Source organism: Xenopus laevis, chromosome 5L (assembly GCF_017654675.1).
Source record: "Xenopus laevis strain J_2021 chromosome 5L, Xenopus_laevis_v10.1, whole genome shotgun sequence".
NCBI lineage: Eukaryota > Metazoa > Chordata > Amphibia > Anura > Pipidae > Xenopus > Xenopus laevis.
In genome coordinates, this window is record NC_054379.1 from 44,723,061 (window position 1) to 44,744,702 (window position 21,642).

The window sequence follows — 21,642 nt, forward strand, 5'->3', positions numbered from 1 at the left end:
CTAAACAAGTTAACCATCATTTCCACTAACAAAGGAGTAAATGTTTATTTTCTGAAAGCCAAGCATAAAGAGCAGAGAAATGTTCCTGTAACAGGGAACACTTTCAGCTGGGAATGAGTTTAGGCACCACTTGATACTGACACCGCCACTAATAATATACACTTTAAACATTTTATTAGAACAACCTCACTAACTGCCAAAGTGATATAGAAGATTATGGTCCAAGTGCTAAGTAAGTAAAATGTTTTTTTCTGTATGTAGTGCCAACATTTTGCATTGTACTTTAAAGAGAATGCTTATACCTTGATGGAGCTTACAATCTAATTCACCCATCACAGAGATGTCATTTTCAAGACATATTCAAGTCATATACTGTATAACATTAATATATAGTGAATAAAGTACCCCCTCTTGTAAAATATAAGGATATTATAAGTTACCGAGGAGTTTCATGACAATATAAAAACACGAGGCTGAAGGCCGAGTTTATGGAACTCCGAGTTGACTTCTAATATCCTCATATTTTGCAACAGGAGGTACTTTATTTATTATAATACACAAATTTCAGTGAGTCATGTGACAAAAATGACATCAGAACTCACCGTTTATAACTGATGACATCAGAACTCACCGTTTATAAGGATATAATTTACAACATATTCATGGCTTTTGTGTATTATATGTATATACATGTATGGGACCTGTTATCCAGAAGGTTTGGAACCTGGGGTTTCCCGCATAAGGGTCTTTTTGTGATTTGGATTACCATGTCTTAAGTCTACTAAAAAATCATTTAAACATGAATTAAACACAATGAAATTGTTTTGCCACCAATAAGGATTTTTATATTTATATCTAAGTCCTATTACAGGATAATGTTTTGCTATTTCAGGGAAAAAGGAAATCATCTCTAAATATTGATTATTTTATTAAAATGGAGTCTTTGGGACAGGGTCGGACTGGGACTAATGTCCAGGGCCCCCCTACTGTTACGCGCCCCCTACAATCGGCCGCCTGCGTGAAGGCGCCGATCGGTGCTCCTGTGTGAATAGGTGCCGCGCGCATGCGCACCGGGCCATTCCGACACTGCTATGGGAGATGGTCTTCATGTAATTCAGAGCTTTCTGGATAACAGATTTCTGAATAACAGATCCAATACTTTTATACTATGTGATATTAATTTTACCTTAACATCACCACAGTGTGTAAAAAAAATAAAAAGTGATTTACATAGAAATAATTGATTACTAGAGCTGAGCTAAAGCATAAGGGCACCCAAGGCAAGCCCCTGGAATCAACCACGCCCTTACCTCACTGCTGCGGTTTTCCAGTAAATTCTAGGAATTTAAGTCTGCTTTCCAGGGAATCTGTACATTACGCACTATGGAAAGTAGAAGAACTATGACTCACAATGAAACAGAGGGAGAGAGGGGTTGCATGACTCTGCCAGCCTAAGGGGGGGTTGAGAAATGTTTTTTTGAGCCAGAGAAAGACTATCATGGTTTCCATTCAATCTGTGTAATCAGGAATGTCTTTGTAAAACCAAATTTATATTTATCTTAGGAAGTTCACATTAAAAGATAAAAAGCTGCATAATTTCTTGCCCAGCAGGACCTTATCGATTTTCTGGACGTTACTTCAAATGTATTTTCATTTAATATTAAAGGATTTCTTATTCAATAATTTAAAATGAACATAATAACATTTGAATTCTTCAAATCAGTCATTTCTATTTCTATTAAATACACTCGTGGGTGTCTATAAATAAAAAAAAAAAACTGGCAAAAACTATAAAACCAAGCAGGTTCAGACACAGACAGATAATAACTATGTAGATCAACTTGTTTGCCTATTGCAAATCTCCATTCTGACTCTTGGCATTCATGTAAAATCAAAATTGACTATCATGTTCTATATGAGCGCATACCAAATATGCCGGAAGGCTAATATGTCATCCTCTTCTACAGAATATGAATAATAATTCTTTTGGCAATTTCATATTTTTCATTTAACAAATTAAACATTACTATAAAGCCAATAAACATATGCTACAAAGCACACATTATGTTTCAGGAAGAATAGAGATAGAGTTCTCTTCAGTGGAGAAGCACTAATAACCACCAATATATGTCACCTGATATGCATTTCCAAATGTTGTACCAGCTGTGTGTCAAACCATATACCAGGCATAATCTTATTCTTAAATTAGTCTGTACTAAAATACAGGGGGGCCCATTTATCAACTTTCTGACCTTAGTAGTTTTAGAGGTTTTTGAAACTATGAAAAAACAAATTTACTCTCAAACCACGAAAAAAAAATTCTCCAAAACCACGGAAAACAGCATTTTCTCTTAAACCACGGTAAAACTCATTTTCTCTAAAACCACAAAATAAAATTTTTTCTCTAAAACAACGAAAAAAGCATTTTCTTTTAAACCACTAAAAACGAATTTTCTCTAAAACCATAGAAGTTTTTTTTTCTCTAAAACCATGGAAAAAGCAATTCTCTAAAGCCACAAAAAAACAAATAAAAATGCAGAGCTAACCCAATCACAAAATGCAAAATCCTCAAAATTTTTCATGCAAATACAAACCAAAAAAACTGTAAACTTCTATAAGCTTGAATTAAAGAAATATTTTACAAATGGAAACAGAAAAATCCCACTTACTTCTACATGATCTTGATGTTTTTATATGGTGAAGTTTTGTATGTGTTTTCCATGGGGTTTTTTTTGCTTAATAAATGACGATTTTGTCGTGGGCTCGACTTTAATACACGATTTTTAGCAGTAAAAAGAATATGAAAACGTTATTAAATCGGCCCCTTAGGTTACGAGTAAATAACTCTGCACTGAATACAAGTTTTCCTTAGTCTTCTGTCACAGGCTAATAGAGTACCCTAAAATATGGAAGAAGGTGATGCACCAGAATAAATTATAAATGACTCACTGAATAGTGAATGTGGTCCGGGTGCTCCAGCCCCAGACCCCCAGCTTTAGGGAGCGGTACGGCAACAGATATTTGGAAAGAACAGGGCCGACCAGCACTCAAACGGATCCACAGGAACAAGGAAAATAGTTAAAAAATATATATTTTATTTATACAAAGTTAAAAGTGTATATTTGCATCTCCATCCGCCCTATGCATTTCGTACCCACTCAGGGCACTTAGTCATGACTAAGTGCCCAGAGTGGGTGCGAAACGCTTAGGGAGGCCCTGTTCTTTCCAAATATCTAATAGAGTAGCCTCTCAACCTTTCCAACAGCATGCAACTGCAGAAGAGAAATGTTCCTCAGAATTGCAAGTACACAATTAATTGCTTCCACTGCTAAATATTCATGATGCATCAATATAGACACAAATAATTGTCAGTTTTGGTTAATCGAATGACAGTTGCAGCACAAATGTTCTCATTGCACTTAAGTTCGATTGCCAGTGCTATTATGCCATGGAGTATTAATAGTTGCATTTGCTTTCAATTCACTTTGCACAGGTCAGTTGGAGCTATTAGGGAATCCTGGATGAAGCACATGGTCCATGCTGATTGTAAATTCAAGGGTTCCCTTGAATCAGTGTTTTCTGCCTCTAGAAGGTCCATAGGCTAACATAGCACTTCGGCAGGTTTAATTTGGCGAAGTATTGAATTCGAAGTACTTTGATTATTGAATGGTCGAATATTCTAACTATTTTACTTCGAATTGAATTCGAAGTCGTAGTATCCTATTCGATAGTCGAAGTTTTCAAAAAAATTACTTTGAATTTCACATTTTTTTACTTCGAAAATTCCTCACTTCGACCCTTGATAAATCTGCCCCGAAGTGTCCTGAAAGGCTTTCAACATATCTGAAGGTTCAAATATGAATTTTCGCGTTGTTTTATTGGTCAAAACTCACAATTTCGAATTTAAACCAACTCGAATTTGAATTTGAACCTGAGATTTATCATCCCCCTACCCTGGAAAACAACAAATTTTCTCTAAAACCACGATAAACAAACTTTCTCTAAAACCACGAAAAAAACATTTTATCTAAAACTAATTTTCTCTAAAACCATGTAAAAATGTATTTACTCTAAAACCACAAATAAACTCTTTTTCAATAGGTCGCCACCTAAAACCTGCCGAGTTCACGTAGAAATCAATGGCAGAGGTCTGCTGACCTATTAGAAGAAGTTAAACGCCTTCCTGAAAAACTAGATTAGAATTTCGTTTGATTTCGCTTCAAATTCATGTTTTCGGATCTGTAACATTCGTTCAAATTTTAGACATTCAAGTTTTTTCATAAATAAGATACAATTTGATTTTTGAGGTCATTCGAGGTCAAACAAACATTCAACATTTGATAAAACAGCCCCCAAGTTAAAAGTTACTGCATGAGGTAATAGACCATGATTTAAAAGTTTAATGTGCTCCAACATGAGAGCACATTAGACTTGCTAATGAGCATTTAATACAGTGCATTCAAATGTCTAATCTACATGGTATACAACCCTGTAATTTACAACTACAGTGTAGAGTAGTGATCCCCAGCCAGTGGCTCACAAGCAACATGTTGCTCTCTTGGATGTTGTTCCCAGTGGCCTCAAAGCAGGTGCTTATTTTTTAATTCCAGGCTTGGAGGCAAGTTTTGGTTGTATAAAAACCAGGTGTACTGCCAAACAGATCCTTCTGTAGGCTGTCCACATATGGGCTACCAAATGGGCAATCACAGTCCTTATTTTAACCCACACAGGATCATTTGTCGTGCTTGTGTTGCTCCATTTTTACATCTGAATGTGGCCCACGGGTAAGAAAGGTTGGGGACCCCCCTTGTAGAATATTACAAAAGACATACAGAACAGTAACACTACAGATGTGTTTACTAACATCAGAAATATACACAGTAAAAAGACTTCCATGTAGAACATCATAGCTGCTGTACATCAGATTGTAATAGAAGTCTGACAGAACCTCAGGCATGGGATGTATCATGGGATATTATGGGATGTAGGCCATCAGTCATGCTAAACTCCAGCAAGGCATAGGGAGCCCATTTTCCAAAATATAATCATACAGGAGTGAAGTTGAGTAGAAATACTGAAACATAAAAAAAATTATATTTGGAAAAGCCTGTCATCAGACACATACTTTTAATATAATTGTTATCTTTTACAACAGATGGTAACACTTAGGGAAAAAGGAAGACAAATAAATTCTATAGATACGAAGAGCCAAATTCTTTGAAGGAATGAGCTTTCTCTCTGTTGTGTAGGATGGTAGAGAAGATCATGTTGCTGGGGATTCCTTTCAGTACAGCTGACTTCTTTCCTTTTTCCATTTTCCATCTTAGCACAGGTTTGAAAGGGAATACCTCTATATCTTTTGTTGTTCGGTGATCTTGGAATTCCATATTTCCGTGACTATAATTTTAGAAATCCTGCTAAATTTAAACTGGTTCAGTCAATTGGTTTGGTTTTTTTTTAAGTGCCAATGTAGTTACTTAAATTATAATGACTATTGTCTGTCAAAGTATTCTGTTAGGGCAATGACACATGAGGAGATTAGTCGCCCCATGATTAATCTACTGTTGTGCAGACGACAGTAGTGTAATTATAGAGGAAGCAAACTCCACGACTGGGCACCTTGTTTTTATACAACCAAAACTTGTCTCCAAGCCAGGAATTCAAATATAAGCACCTGCTTTGAGGCCACTGGGAGTAACATCCAAGGGGTTGGAGCGCAACATGTTGCTCATGAGCTGCTGGTTGGGGGTCACTGCTCTATAGCTTGAAAATTCCCCCTTTCCAGTCTCTTGATAATTTTTGTGTGGCAGTGCAACCGCTTCTTCGTTAAATTGTTGGTCTTTATATTTGTTATGGGCGGGAGCAGCTTGTTTGCACTGGCCTCTCCAAAGGTGGCAATGCCTGGCACTCGCTTGATACTGGCAGGTGATCTCCTCCAAATTCTTTCCCAGTAGCTAATATCCTAATAACAGGAAATACAACAGCAGGGAAACTTTAGGCTACTACAGGAAGTCACCGCATCAGGGTTCCCTTTAAGGTGTGCGTTTGTGTGCCGCACACAAATTGTGGTGCTCACAAAGAATTTTGTGTGAAAACACATTTTGCAATTATCCTGACTTGCGCACTTTTTAAAAAGGCGCACACAAGTTTAAAATGTGCGAACAAAATAATTATTTTGCACACATAACCAGGAAGGAATTAGAAGTAACATTGGCCCACGTACCATATGTTTCCCCAGAGGAGATTCTCGTGTTAGCCACCAGGAAAGCATTTGGAGGAGATTAGTCGCCCACGCTACAAGAGAACAAACATGAGGCGACTAATATTCTCATGTGTCACTGCCCTTACAAAACTATTGAGAAAGAGCACCATTTCGGGCTCGAAACATGTTGTTGACACTTGAGAAAGGACACCATTTTGTGCCCAAAACATGTTGTGTCAGTCAGTCTGAAATAAATTTCACTTCAGCAGTATTCTGCTTGTTGGAGTGCTCTCCTTTCCACTACCAGTCTTACAAAACTATTGTGACTGGGTCACTATATCTATGTCCATATTGTCCCACTGTCATCATACTGCCCGACTGGCTCTGAAAATGCTCATTGACTACACCGCTGCATTCAGACCTTCCTATGACTGAACATTTTTCTTGAGAACAAGAGGACATCCTTGACCCAATGTCAGCCAACAACAGGCCTGGAAACCCTAGATGATGAAAGCCTAAAAAAATGCTACTTAAGATTATTGCCCGATTTAATGATTAATAGGATCAATACAGCGATGTTTCCAAATGCACTTAATGTAGCAATAATGAAACGCATTACAGTATATCAGTTTAGACTTCTCCAAATAAATGTTGCCAGCAAAACAACTTTTATGCTTTCTACCATGCGAACAAAGATTGCCTAATATGAACTTTCTGTACAAAGTTGTCTCTGGTGTTAAAGGGTGGAAATACAGTTAATTATCATTTGGAAATACGTGGTCATTTTAACTGGCTCTAAAGTCTAAAATACAGTGTCTGCATACAACAACCATAAATCTTAAAAAAAAACAAAATCCCACAAACACTTCCAAGAAACCTAACATTATTTATTCATTTTATCTGACTTGTACTTATTCCCAAATTGTCAAATGTTTCATTGACACCATCTGGTCCTTTTGTACATGCTCTGAACTAGATGGAGATAATCCATGGTGCGCTTCCAAACTAGACTCCAGTTAAAACATTCCAGCATTTCCCATGATTTATAAGGTCAGGATCAAAGAGAAATTTGCTGAATATGTGGCAGCTATATAAAGGCTCACTCTTAATTTTAAACAGCAGCAAACGTAATTTGTAGGTACATGTTTTGATTAAATGCATTCAGTAGTAGTGAGTAGTGAGACTCCTACACATTTATCACTCTGTATCTGAAATGGTGGCCCACTATTTCTGGAAGAACTTCATCTCCCAGCATACTATCTGCTATGGCTGCGGCCTAACAGGGCCTGGACCTATTGGGAGATCCTTTGGTAGTCTGACTTGCCAGTCCAATCCTAAACGTTCCCTTAAAAGAATTGTTCTCCTTTGATTTAACTTGTAGTATCATGTAGAAAGTGATATTCTGAGAAAATTTGCAGTCAGCAACTGTGGTTTTGTGGTTTATTATTTGTGGTTATTTTTGGTTGCTAGAATCCAAATTACCCTAACAACCATACATTGATTTGAATAAGAGACTGGAATATGAATAGGAGAAGCCTGGATATAAAGATGAGTAATAAAAAGTAGCAATAACAATATATTTGTAGCCTTACAGAGGATTTGTTTTTTAGACAGTGACCCCCATTTGAAAGCTGGAAAGAGTCAGAAGAAGAAGGCAAATCATTAACAAAACTATAAATAATACATAATGGAGACCAATTTCAAAGTTGCTTGGAATTTGCAATTCTATAACATACTAAAAGTTAACTTAAAGATGAACCACCCCTTTAAGATGGCTGCAGACAATAGAGAGTTATGTGGAGTACCCCAGCTTTTTCCCTGCCCTATTAGTTGTACATGATGTAAAGTTAGAACTAGCAAGTCGTATGGAAATCTGATGTATGTGTCATTTTCACGTAATTAAGGTAAAATTTAGAGTGACTGGTACAAACAATGAAAGGTCCGAGCAAATGTTGGACAGATAAAGGGAGCTTGAGCCCCCCGAAAACCTTCTGATTTATGAATGTAAATGGTGTATTATGCCAATTACTTCAACTACTCTTAAGTACAAATGTAACATCAAACCTATTCCTTGATTCTATTCTATCATTTATAATACAGCTCAGTACATTGACGACTTCCGCGAATCCCCGCAAGTTAAACTTTAGATGAACACATTTGGATACAAATTGCAAAACTGTATCATAATTTCAGTCTCATTGAAGCTTGTGTTTTGAGAATAAATCCTTTCAGCTGCTGGCCCCTCTAAAGACAACATTTTTCTCCTATGATCAACTAATTTCTTACTGTTAATGCCTCTGTGTGTTTGGTAGTGTTATTAATAATAATAATAATGACTCCAGCCTAAATGCTCAGGATTCCAAAGTAATGAAAGAAAGGGATGTTTGACCTTCTTACTGACTGAAATTTGCTGTTGCCAATTATTAATTCTTTCCCGTAATCAATAATGCGCCTATTTATGGATTCTTATCAGTTATTTAAAACAAAACAGAATGTGCATGCCTTAATAATGATTTCAGATGATATCATATTTATATATATTAGCACTCAAGCAGACATTTAGCATATAAACATATTGTATCTAGTATATAAGTACAGTCTGTTATATAGATATACAGTTTAGAGCTTAATAAATAAAAACTCACATATGGCCTGTTCATTCCTATGGGCTACAACTATAAAAAAAAAAACCCATAGGAATGAAAAGAATGTGGGTGAGTTTTTATTTATTAAGCTCTAAATTTACATTTTGATAAATCTGCCCCTTAGTCCCTATAAAAAAATTATGCACAAATTGTGTTTATTTCATTTAAAATGCTGCATTTTTTTCAAATAACTCCCATTTTGATTTGCAAAATAAGTTGAAAAACCAGGTTTCCACAATTCATTTTACAGAACCTTAAGATTCCATTCAGCAATGAAAATATTTTTTTCTGATTGACATAAATATTGATACCTTAAACTTAAAGGAGTATTCAACCACCCACAAAAAAGCCTTTATTGTCCTCCATCAGCCCCCTCTCTGTAGAGTATATTACATAGAAAAGTGTCCCTATTTGTGGACTGATATATATCCAAAGATACAGAAGTTGGCTCTGCATCTCTCTATTTAGGTTCTTAAATAAGGATGGTATTGTATGTAAAAGAACAGAGAAGATGAGCAGGAGCTTTGTGGCAAAGAGGAGTAAAGGTTAGCAACACATTTTTGTTTGTTATCCTTTGATTAAAAGGAGGTCGTGAAAAAGATTTTAACAGAGAAGAAGCTGGTTTTTCTTATTGGGGAGTAATAGAATACACGCTGATTGAAGATTATTTGAAGGGTGGGAGGTGGGTTTCTGGTTAGTAGGAAGTTGCAGTAGTCTAGACGGGATAGAGTAAAGGATGTCTATGGAGGGCTTTTGTTTGTGTGGGCAGTTTTTTTAATATCTATTAGCACACCCTTTTGGAATGATTAACTTAGATCAAGCTCTATAGTAATACGTGAGCTTTCTACATTTCTCTACTGACAAGTTGGACCACTCTTCTTTTGCAAACTGCTGCAGTTCTCCTAGATTTTACTATGCCTTCTCTAAACCGTATATTTATATATACAGGTATGGGGTCAATTATCCAGAAGTTCTGAATTATGGTAAGACCATTTTCCTTAGACTCCATTTTAATCAAATAATTTTAAAAAATGATTTCCTGTTTCACTGTAATAATAAAACAGTACCTTGTACTTGACCCAGCTAAGATATAATCAATCCTTACTGGAGGCAAAACAATCCTGTTCAGTTTAATTAGTGTTTAAATTATTTTTAAGTAGACTTTAATTTAACACCTTGATGTTATTGTCAAGCATATCCCAGCCCCTACAATAATTACCTTGAGTATACCACTCCTATCTGTGATCACTAGGGGGGTTATTTATCAAAGTCCAAATTTGTCTCAATATTTTGAAATCCGCACAGGTTTTTTGGGCTTATTTATTAATACACTTTCCCGAAATTTTGTTTAATAAAAGTGTATTAATAAACAAAACAATTGTGAAATTTTTTTTCGGATTTTGCCAGAATTTTGCCCGAAAACTCTGAAAACTTCGGGGTATTGTCAAAAACCCAGCGCACGTCAAAAAGTCATTGGGACTTCTCCCATTGACTTATATGCAACCTCAACAGGTCTGTGATGCCGGATTTTCAGATTCAGACTTTTCCCATACTCGGGGTTTAATAAATTCTGAAAAATTCGTTTTTTTTTTAAAACTCCGATTTTATAAAAATAAATCAAAATTTTGGTGATTTTTGCATTCGGAGTTTAGTAAATAACCACCTTGGTGTTGGCAGGGCTGATGTTGAGTATATAAAGCTAAGGCAAATGTCATTAAGTTTGGTACAGGTTGGAGGGGTATGATTGAAATATGAAATTTCTGACTTGAACATCACTAGCAGGCCTGTTTCCAGTATTGCTTGGGAAACCAGGTTTTTGCGGGCGAATAGACCACATAACTAGGGTTGCCATCTGGCCGGTATTTTACAGGCCTGGCCGGTTAAAAATGATGCTTGATGCCAATGTTATTAATAGGAAAAAACGTCAAGAATATAGGAAGGCCGGTATTTTTTTCCAGAAAAGGTGGCAACCCTACACATAACTTGTATTTACATACAGTCGATGCAGGTCTGGACTGAGAGTCAAAATAGGCCCTGGCATTCCAAGAACACAGAGGCCCAAACAGCCCCCACCAGTCCACTAAATAGTAACTTTCTATGGCAACATACAGCAGCCAGCCCCTTTGGCATTTGCCAGAACCCACAGATTGCCAGTCCAGGCCTGCATAGATGGCAGATTGAAGCTTATCACCTTTGAAAACTCTTTAGTACATTTTGCCACATTGGTGTTACCTTAAGTAATATGGAAACCTGATTAGTCAGAAATAATGGTGGGCCACTGAAACTGAAGTTTTTGAAAAAAAAAGTGGAGACTAACTGAGAGGACAATCCCTGAAAGGTCTTGTTACTTTCAATGTGTGGTGTGCAGATGGCCTGTAGATGTCACTGTTCTCAGACTTATACTGCGCATACGTCCTGTCAGCTTAAAAGTGACAGTGAAAGTTACTGTTATGTAATGCCTGAATGACTCTGCTAATAAAGTACTGTTATACTCTACTCATCCTCATCTACCCAAAACATAAAAGATTGGCGACAAGGATGGCTCTTCTACCTCTGCAGCAGCCTGCACCTTTTCTCCCAAATCCTGGTGAGCCTACCATACCTTTTACTGCTTGGATCCGTATGTTTGAAAATTACATTATTGCTGCTGACCAAGGGGAGATTTCTGCTGCTAGAAAGCATATGCTTTACTTATTCACTGCCTGGGAGCAGAGGGACAGCGTATATTCTCTACATTACCATTACCTGATGAGACTTATGAAACTGCTCTTACTGTTTAAAGAACTTTTTCGTGCCAAGAATAATTGTGATTGCTGAAAGATATAAATTCCGCCAACGTGGACAACGTAATGGCGAATCCACAGAACAATTTGTAGCAGCTTTGAGAGAGCTGGTTGTTACCTGTGAGTTTGGGAATCTAACAGATGAAATGCTAAGAGACCAAACAGTGGAAAAAACAAACTCACCTTGCATTAGAGAGAGAGACTGCTCCTAGAGCAGGATTTAACCCTTGCAAAGGCTATTACAGTTGCTAGCCAAACTGAAACAGCAGTGACAGAGGCTAAAACTCTCAGTCAGGGAACTGCTGGGAATATACAGATTGTGAATTCAACACTGTGGCCTAATAATGCACAGTCACAGGCAAAATACAGTGCTAAGGAAAGGGATTCACCTTCTGTGCAAAACCATACAGCAAATACAAATAGAAAATACTGCTTTCGCTGTGGTTCAACACAACACACTGCAAATCATGTTACATGTCCTGCAAAAGCTTTACAGTGCCGCAAATGCAAACAGGTAGGACATTTTGCTAAGATCTGCCATAGTTCTGCTAAATATGTTCATGAAGTCACTACTACAAATGTCACAGTATTAAGTGTGGATAAAGCTGGTACATTTATTCCAGACATGTTTATATGCACTGTCAGTGTCAGTACTGCTTCTGCTGACAAGGGACACTCCATTAACCTGATGCTTGATACAGGTTCAGCTGTTTCTATACTACCAAAGGATATTTACTTGAAATACTTTGCAAAAGATCCGCTTGTTGCACCTGCCTTGAAACTGGTCAGTTACTTAAAGGAACCAATCCCTGTGCTTGGTTGCTTGCCAGTGACTGTACAATTTAAATCAAATACTGCAAAATGTGACTTTTACATTGTGAATAAGGGTACTGCTATACTTGAAAGGGATCTCTTTGCTGCATTAAACCTACAATTAGTTGATGGTCTCATTACTACACCACCAGTGCCTGCCACACAGCCTGTGTCTAAAATTTCACCAAAAAGCAACACTTCACTGGGCTGTGCAAAGAACTTTGTACACAAAGTTAAGATGAGAACAGATGTCAAACCAGTACCATTTTCTGATTCAGCATGGGAAAAACTTGCTATACAGATGCTCCTATAGACTGTAGATTTGCTATAACCTTGATAGACTATTACAGTAAATGGCCTGAAATTGCATTTGTTTCTCATATAACATCAGCTACAGTAATAACATTTCTTTCTACAGTCTTCAGCAGAGAAGGTAATCCAAAGGAGTTAATGTCAGGCAACGGACCACAGTTTGTCTCATATGAGTTTGAATTCTTTCTGAGAGAGAGGAATATTGTGCATAGGAAATCTTCAGTGTATTACCCACAAGCAAATGGAGAAATTGAGTCTGAAAGAAGCACTGCAGACAGCAAATCTTACTGGGAAATCTTGGAAAGTATTTACAACAGAGTTCCTACATAACTACAGAGCAACGTGCCATGCAACAGCCCAATCATCTCCAGCTGAATTATTACATGGCAGACAGATGTGCACCAAGTTACATGTTGCAGACATCAAACTTCCACAAAATACTGTACCTACAAAATCATCTACTGCTGACATTGTGAAACGTCAACAAGCCAAATGCAAGGCTTATATTGACAGAAAACGTGGTGCCAGAGAAGTACACTTTCAGCCTGGATCTTAAGTCAGAATTAAGAAACCAGGAATACTGAAACAAGGACAATCTAAATTTACTACACCACTTGAAATGAGACGCCAGCGAGGACCATACACATATGGACTGTCTGATGGACGCATATGGAATGCAAGTCGTCTTGCTCCTGTTAGATATGACTTTGGAGAAGCTCCATTTGATGAAGGACATTTTCCTACTCCTGATGTCAACTGCAATAGGCCTGAAGAAAGTGAACCTATAAGGCGTACCGAGAGAATCAGAAACTACCTGCATGGACCAAGAACTTTGTTGTGTGAAGAATGTATAATATTGTTTTAAAATGCATACTGTTTAATTGCTGCTGTTATTATAGTTGTCCAAATGCTTTCCTACTATAGGGGGAATATGTGGTGTTTGTGCAGATGGCCTGTAGATGTCACTGTTCTCAGAATTATACTGTGCATACTTCCTGTCAGCTTAAAAGTGAAAGTTGTGTAATGCCTGCATGACTCTGCTAATAAAGCACTGTTATACTCTACTCATCCTCGGCTACCCAAAACATAACACAATGGCCATGCGCAAAGGAGGATGCACGTTCGAGTCTGTGCGCAAAGGAAAGCGTGCGTGTACCTGCAAGGGTTTGGATCTGATTTATATGGAAGCAGCCATTATTACTTCAATTGCATATAAAAGCCAGATGCACAGGAGGTCACAAATTACTGTGTGTTCCTTGAATCCAGTCTCCGGTTGTCAGATTTGAGGCTCTGTGATTTACCATTTATCTAAATCCAGAATGTATAAACATATTTATTTTTTGATGCAGAGAGGGGGTTGAGTTCTGTGCTAGGGTAAGGGATTATAATACTAGGGGAATCTGGTACAGATCTGTGTACTGGAGAAGTATGGCAGAGAATGGCATGGATAACAGGCAGAGATCACTGACTGGTTGATCATGGAAGTGATTTCTGTACTGGGACAAAACGGAAGAAACTGCTCTACTGGATGAACGTGACTAGGATTGCTTCTTTTTCTGGAAAAAAATACCGGCCTTTCTATATACTTATTGCTGTAATGGAGAAATTGGGGAAAGTCACATTATTTTCCTGGAGAACCATATTCACTATATACTGATGGAAAATGGAGACCTTTTAACTTGTGGTGACATTGGAGAGATCATTTTTATAGTAACATGATAGAAATGTCATGTGCTGTGCTGGGGACATGGAATGTTCTGGTACACAATAGCAGAGATTGCAGTACCAAATAAATTTGTAGAGACTGATAAACTGGGGGAGAATTATTGAAGAGATGGCGTGGGGTGAAATGTGTTTATAACTAAAGGTTAGTTGCTAATTGGCAGAAAATTGAAGGGCTATTTAAAATGTTAGGAATGGTTAACCGATATTAAACCAAAAGTTGGACTGATTATTTTCATTTACTCAGTATATTACAAGTCAATTGTGTAGGATGCAGTATCCTTGATTAACTAGTATGGTTTCTTATTGTGAATGTTAGTAAAAAAAAAAGGTTTGGTAATTAAGATTTGTAATCTTGGACTGGGCATATTTCAAGAATGGTGAATACAAAGCTTATAGTTTACTAGAGAGAAATGTCACAGCTCTCTATTCCCTTGCACAGTATTTTTAAGGCATATTTAGTGACCACTGATAAATATACTCCATGATTTTTGCCTGTACGTATCATGGAAGTGTGTGCCAAGGGTGGTAGTTTTATAAAGAATCTAATCAGCAAAATAAGTTCCATTTACTCTTTTAAGAACCACCGGCACCCAAATAATTGTGCAGTGTCTGTGGTTCGTTTGGGAAACAGTATCATGTGTAACATGTGGACTATTCCAAACCAAATGTATGGGCATGCTCTCAAAAAACACATGCAATGTAATCATTTCATTTTGAATAATGAGGCCAGAATAGATTGTCTTTCCCTCCAGTTATCTCTAGCTTCATCTGTCTTGGTCAGATATTATTCATCATGTTCTTATCCGCTTTGATGTTTGGCACAGAAGCCCATTAAATGTTCTGCCTTTGCCAGTTCACTGAGAATAGACTAGCTGAGGGATCTCAATAGAGTCTATTTAGAGCATTACATAGGGGTATTATTTTCTTAATCTGCAGAATTTGGCCGCCAACCAAGGTCATAACAAAACACCGTCATGGCAACTGAAATTGTAACCACTGATTGGGGTCTCTCCCACTCCCCCTGAAGCTTCTGTTTCCGGTATATGGGGAAGTTCATGCAAGGGGCAGACACAAGGGGGTCTGTGCCCTGGCTCAGTCTGCACTTTGTCGAAAGGAGATCCAGTGTTAAGTTATATGTATATATGTGGGTAAACGGCAGTGGGGGTGCTCAGTTTGCACTAAAGCCCTGGGTTAGCTCTGATACTTGATTTTAGAGGACCAGGTCAAGAGCTGGGTGTTCTGCTTTTTCTATAACACAAGTATCCTTTGTTAAAGTGCAACAATAAAATGACTAGATTACTAACAAACTGTATACCCTGCCCCTGCCACAACTAAAATCTTTATAATAAAAAAACATTTATTTTACAATGGTAAAGCGGTATCAGGCAGGATAGAGTTAGTGGATGGCCTTGTGCCAAAGCAGGAAGAGAGCTAAAAGGGAAAAAATGAGGTTACGCACTTCATCCTGGTTTCCAGAATTTTTATTTCTAAAGAAACCACGTAGGGAAAAATGCTTTCTTTATACAACTCTAGCCAATGCTCAATGTATCTTTATCTTTACATCAGCATCCAGGCTATAATGGTTCTAGAAATAAAATAACTTCAAGGTGAAACTTATTGACAAAGTTAGGGATAAGTTAGCTAACAAAATCTGCATTCACCTGTTACTTATGATTTTGTACAAGTGTTTGAATAATGTTCTAACACAATACAACCCACCAGATTTTGCTGATAAAGCTGTGTGCAATGACACAATGATCAACGAACTAAACATCTGTCTCCTGCATTTATAACACCAACAGAGCAACAGTTTGTGGAGAAATGTTTGCACTTGCTGAAACAGGTTCTATCACTAGTGTTCTATATAGTCTGTATAAGGAGGGGGTTTCATAAGTCCAATAAATCAGTGCCTTGCTTTGCATTTCTAACCTGTCCTTGTGTCATTTTTAGCACAATCGCAAAAGTAATAACCACAGATCTATCAAACTAGCCCTTTCCTGTTTTTTATTTGGCTTGCAGCACTGTTGGAAGGGTTTTGGAAAATATCCAGAAAGTGAATTCCAACATAAATTATATGGTTGCTTGCAGACGACTTGCTGAACAGAATCGTAATAAGGGAACATGTGATGATCTATTGTAGGTATCCGTTATTGGGTAGAACAATTTACAATGACAAGAGGAATTAGCAATGGCAATAAATGTTCAGCAGCCCCGTCATATCTCCATAGTCCTCATGTGCCACATAAGCAATATATATATATATACTTGGCAGTTTGGGTAGAGGTAGGTAAAAATTACGAAAGCCCCAGAATTGATTATTAAGTGATGACTCTTAATAGGTGTTGGAGAGAACTGCTAGTTCACCGTAGGCTCTTCTAACACTAAAATACCTTGCAACAGATGTTCATTTGACCTTTAAAACATTACCGCAAGATGACAGATACTGATATGATAGAGGCAACAGTGCATCATTCAGTCGTTACAGGATATACCTTATAAGCTTTAAAATGGGCAGAATGGCATTTTAGCTCCATGCAAACACATTTCTGTGTTGTAGTAAGGAGGCATGAAAGTAGGCTACAAATTATGTTTGAAAAGTGGACGGTCTTTTTTTCCTACCTGTTGCAGCAGCTGATGAGGCGAGAAGAGACAGAAGTATGATGACCAGGAATGATAAGGAGGCAGAAGCTCTTCTGGTCTTTCTTTCAGACATCCCTGACACCAAGAGCCCAGACATATAGCAGAGTGGAAGTTGAAAAACACACAGCACCTGATTAGAAAGTACCAAGGACGATAAAGATTCTTCCTGTGATACTTTTCCAACAACTGTTCTTAACTAGAACCTACAGAAGTTGTCTCAACCTTTCCCTCTTTTCATCTGTTCTGTCTTACTTGATTCTTCACCTCTTCTGCAAGGAAGGAAATGATGTGTTGCAGCCAATAACAGTTGCACAGTGCCATCTAGTGTAGCTCATGACCTTAAAAGTTCCAAGAAAAACTTTTCTTCTTTTTGTTTCTAAGTATGGATTTTTTAAAGAATAAAAGTACTATTAGAAGCTGAAACTATAAAGGAGAGACAGTTAAATAATAAAATAGTGGATTGTTAGCCTTTTTTGCTGGAGGCAGTTGTTGCTGGGCAGTAGGATGCACATGATGTACAGCAATGAAGGTGCAGTTGAAACAGAGGTAAGCATTGGCATGGTCAAGCATACAGGTCTGATAAGACATTGTTGGCAAAAAAATATCTTCCCCTCCAGCCTGCCGACAGCAGGAATCAAGATCTAATAGATATGTCACCGTCACGTGGCTCTGTACTGGCCATTGTCCCATTTGATAAACAGGAGAAGTAGGGCATTTGCTGTTCTATACATTTTAATGGGACATATTCTAAGATGAACTAGAATTACACACACACACGGCTAAAAGCAAGAAGTGTTGAGAGTATAATCTTGGGTCAGATTAAAGTTATTTGAAATGAATTTGATTTACAGACATTGCTAGAGGGAAGACTGTCCTGCACTTGGCTAAAGAATTTTAAATATTGCAACCAGTCATGGGAGAGGAATCTCCTCTGTAATTGGCTCCAAATCAAATGGGTTTACAGCCAATCACAACTAAGCATTTTAAATGTCACATTAGATCACCTGCTTAAGTAAATCACACATTAAAGGAGTGGTTCACCTTAAAGTTAACTTTTAGCATGTTATAGTATGCCATATTCTTAAAGATTCTGCAATTGGTCTTCATTATTTATTCTTTATCTTTTTTGAGCTATTTGCCTTCATCTTCTACCTCTTTCCATCTTTCAAATGGGGAGTCACTGATCCTAGCAGGCAAAAAAAATAAAAAAGATTGCTCTGTGAGGCTACAATTTTATTGTTTTTTTGTTGCTTTTTTATTATTTGTTCCTATTCAGTCCACCCTCCTATACTTATTCTCATCTCTTATTCAAACCACTGCCTGGTTGCTATGGAGAATAACCTACCGACCAGATATTGGTACCAAGAATACTGTTGAACAGGCCAATTGCAAATTGTACCAGAATAAAGTTAATTTAAAGGAGAAGGAAAGGCTTGCAGCACTTGGGGGTGCCAAATGTTAGGCACCCCAAATTGATTTTTATTGACTTACCTGAAACCCTGTGCAGGTGCTCCTATCAGCAGAAAACTGCATCGGCCCAGGGTTATTCCAGGGAGCAACATGGAGCAATCTTCTTCCATCTTCCTCCTTCGCCGTGTGGCTGTGCATGCGCAGTAGAACGAAAAGCCCAACTTTAACTAAAAAGTCGGCTATTTTGCTCAACTGTGCATGCGTTTGCCCTGGGAAATTTGAAGACAGAAGTGGATCGCTCCGTGGTGCTCACTGGTATAACCCACAGGCCGGTGCAGTTTTCTGCTGATAGGAGCACCGGCCCGGGGTTTCAGGTAAGTCAATACAATCATTTCGGGGTACATAACATTTGGCACCCCCAAGTGCTGCAAGCCTTTCCTTCTCCTTTAAAGAGAAACTACCTCTTTAATTTGCACCTCAGATTACAAATTAAGGAGACCTGTTAACAATTTATTTTCATAGTGATGGTTTTTTTTTTTATGTTACAGTATAATAGGATTTTCTTACCGGTAAATCCTTTTCTCGCCGGCCCCTACTGTCAGTGCAGACGTCTGGGGTTAAACCTGGATATCTCCGAAGGTAGGACAAAAGAAATGAAGATTTAAGCTCCGCCCTGTCCTATTACTCCCTGGCTCTGGCCTGGCCTCTCTCAGTTTGCCTACCAAAGCTCTGTATAGGAGAATATTGGAAAATATGCAAGGCATAACGGTAACAACATAAACAGTGATACTTCTGACTATATAATAATCTCATCATTTTTTTTTATATAGATATATTTTTTTTAAACAAAACATATAAACCGGTATTTTGGTCCGAAAGGAACCTTGGCAAACGGCCAACACCTCCTCTTAGGGAGGGACTTACTGCACTGACAGTACAGGCCCGGGAGAAAAGGATTTACCGGTAAGAAAATCCTCTTTTCCCAGGGCAGACATCTGGGGATGTTCAAAAACCGTCTTCCCAGAAAAACAAAGGGAGGGAGAATTTAAGAGGGTACTACCGCCTGCAGCACCTTTCTCCCAAAGGCTGCCTCTGCAGAGGCAAAAGTATTGAGCCTGTAAAACTTTGCAAAGGTATGAACTCAGGACCATGTTGCTGCTTTGCAAATCTGTTCTGCTCTAGTTAAGGTTTTTATCACATCCTCTGAAAAACCTTCAAATCTGGACCTCAAGTCCCACACCGCTAAGCATAACATTTGTAGATTGTGATGTCTGACTGGTCCCTGCGATAGAGGATCTGGACGCAATGGAAGTCGCCATGGTGGTGAGGCTGACATGTTTACCAAGTCTGTGTACCACGCTCGCCGAGGCCAATCCAGCGCCACTAGTATTGCTTGAACTTGCTCTTGACGCACTTTCCTTATTACTCTTGCCAAAAAAGGGAATTGAGGAAAGAGATAAACCTTCATGAATTTCCAGGGAATGACTAAGGCGTCTGTTGCCTCTGCCCTCTAATCGTTTGTTCTCGAAAAGTACCGTGGAAGTTTGTTGTTTCTGTGTGAAGCCATGATGTCTATCTCCAGCCTTCTGAATTTGTGTACTAGGAGCTGGAACAACTCTGGATGGAGAGCCTATTCTGCCTGGTTGATCTAGTTCCTGCTGAGATAATCGGCCTCCCAAATTTCCACTCCTGGGATGTACTGTATATTGCCGACAAGGTTGTGCTCTGACTTTCTGCCCACCGAAATATTTTGGAGACCCCGTTCATCGCTGCCTGACTCCTTGTGCCTACTTGATGGTTAATATATGCCACTGTAGTGGCATTGTAGGATTGTATTCAAATTGAAAACACTGTATCCAAAAGGATGTGAGGATCTCCAAAAATAAAGAAAAAGATGTAAAAAGTAGAAAAATTTATTAGGTCATGAAGACCTAACACGTTTCGTGCCTGTTGGGACACTTACTCAGCCTATGAGTAAGTGCCCCAACAGGCACGAAACGCGTTAGGTCTTCATGTCCTAATAAATTTTTCTACTTTTTACATCTGTTTCTTTATTTTTGGAGATCCTCACATCCTTTTGGATACAGTGTTTTTGGTCTTTGCACCTTGGGACTGAGGTGAACTGTGAGTGTATTCTCCTTTATTATTTCTACTAGATTTTCGTATTTTCATTTAATACTTATTTGTTGAGTGGTACCATAGATATTTGCTGTCATGTGGCAGTAGCACAAACCTAAGTGTTTTTGTATTCAAATTGGACAATTTCTCAGCTGAAGCGACAAAACTCTCAGTGCTTTGTAATCTGCTCTTAGTTCCAGAACATTTATGTGCAGCCGAGACTCCTTCTGCAGCCACTTGCCCTGGCATGTAATGTTGTTCATTGCTGCCCCCCAGACCGTTAGGCTGGCGTCCGTGCTGATTACTGTTCAAGGTGGCAGTGACCACAGGCAACCTCTTGCAATATTTTTCTCCTCTGTCTACCACCTCAGTTCTTCTCTAAGTCTGTTTGTGACTGGAATGTTCTGAGATAGATCTTTGTGATTCCTTTTCCAATGACACAGGAAATGCCTTTGAAGTGGCCTTAAGTGAAACCGAGAGTATGGAATTGCCTCCAGGGTCGACACCATCAACCCTAACAGCCTCAAGTAGTCCTCTGCTGTGGGCTGCACCATTCACAGAAATCTCAGGGTTGAAACTTGTAACCCCGCTACCTTGTCGCTTGGTAGTGCCACCATTTGTGTCCTGGAATTGCACTGCATTCCTAGGAACCTGACTGATTGGCTTGGTGACAGGTTGCTCTTTTTGACATTGATTATCCACCCGAAGCGGCTGACCGTACTGAGCGTTTATCGTGTCAGCTCTGCTGTAGGTGACATGATCAGAATTTCGTCTAGGTATGGGGTTGCTTTTATCCCTTCCCTTCTCAGTATAGCTATCACTGTGGCCAGTATTTTTGTAAGCACCCGCGGTGCCGTGGTGAGCCCAAAAGGTAAGGCTCTGAAATGGAAATGATCCTGGCCCACCGCAAATCGCAGGTATTTTTGGTGATCCGGGTGTATTGGTAAATGTATGAACGCCTCCTGTAGGTCAGTAGTTGTCATAAAGTACTGTG

The 21,642-nt window shown here is 38.5% G+C and overlaps 1 protein-coding gene across 1 annotated transcript in view; it reads right to left on the minus strand.

The window, feature by feature from the left end:
• fndc1.L (fibronectin type III domain containing 1 L homeolog) overlaps window positions 1-17,394 on the minus strand; it is a 109,358-nt gene extending 91,964 nt beyond the window's left edge. The window contains exon 1 of the mRNA XM_041562712.1: window positions 17,100-17,394. Within this exon, the coding sequence (XP_041418646.1) occupies window positions 17,100-17,217 (118 nt within the window). The 5' untranslated portion in view covers window positions 17,218-17,394. The remainder of the gene's footprint in view (window positions 1-17,099) is intronic.
• Window positions 17,395-21,642: the final 4,248 nt, after the last annotated feature.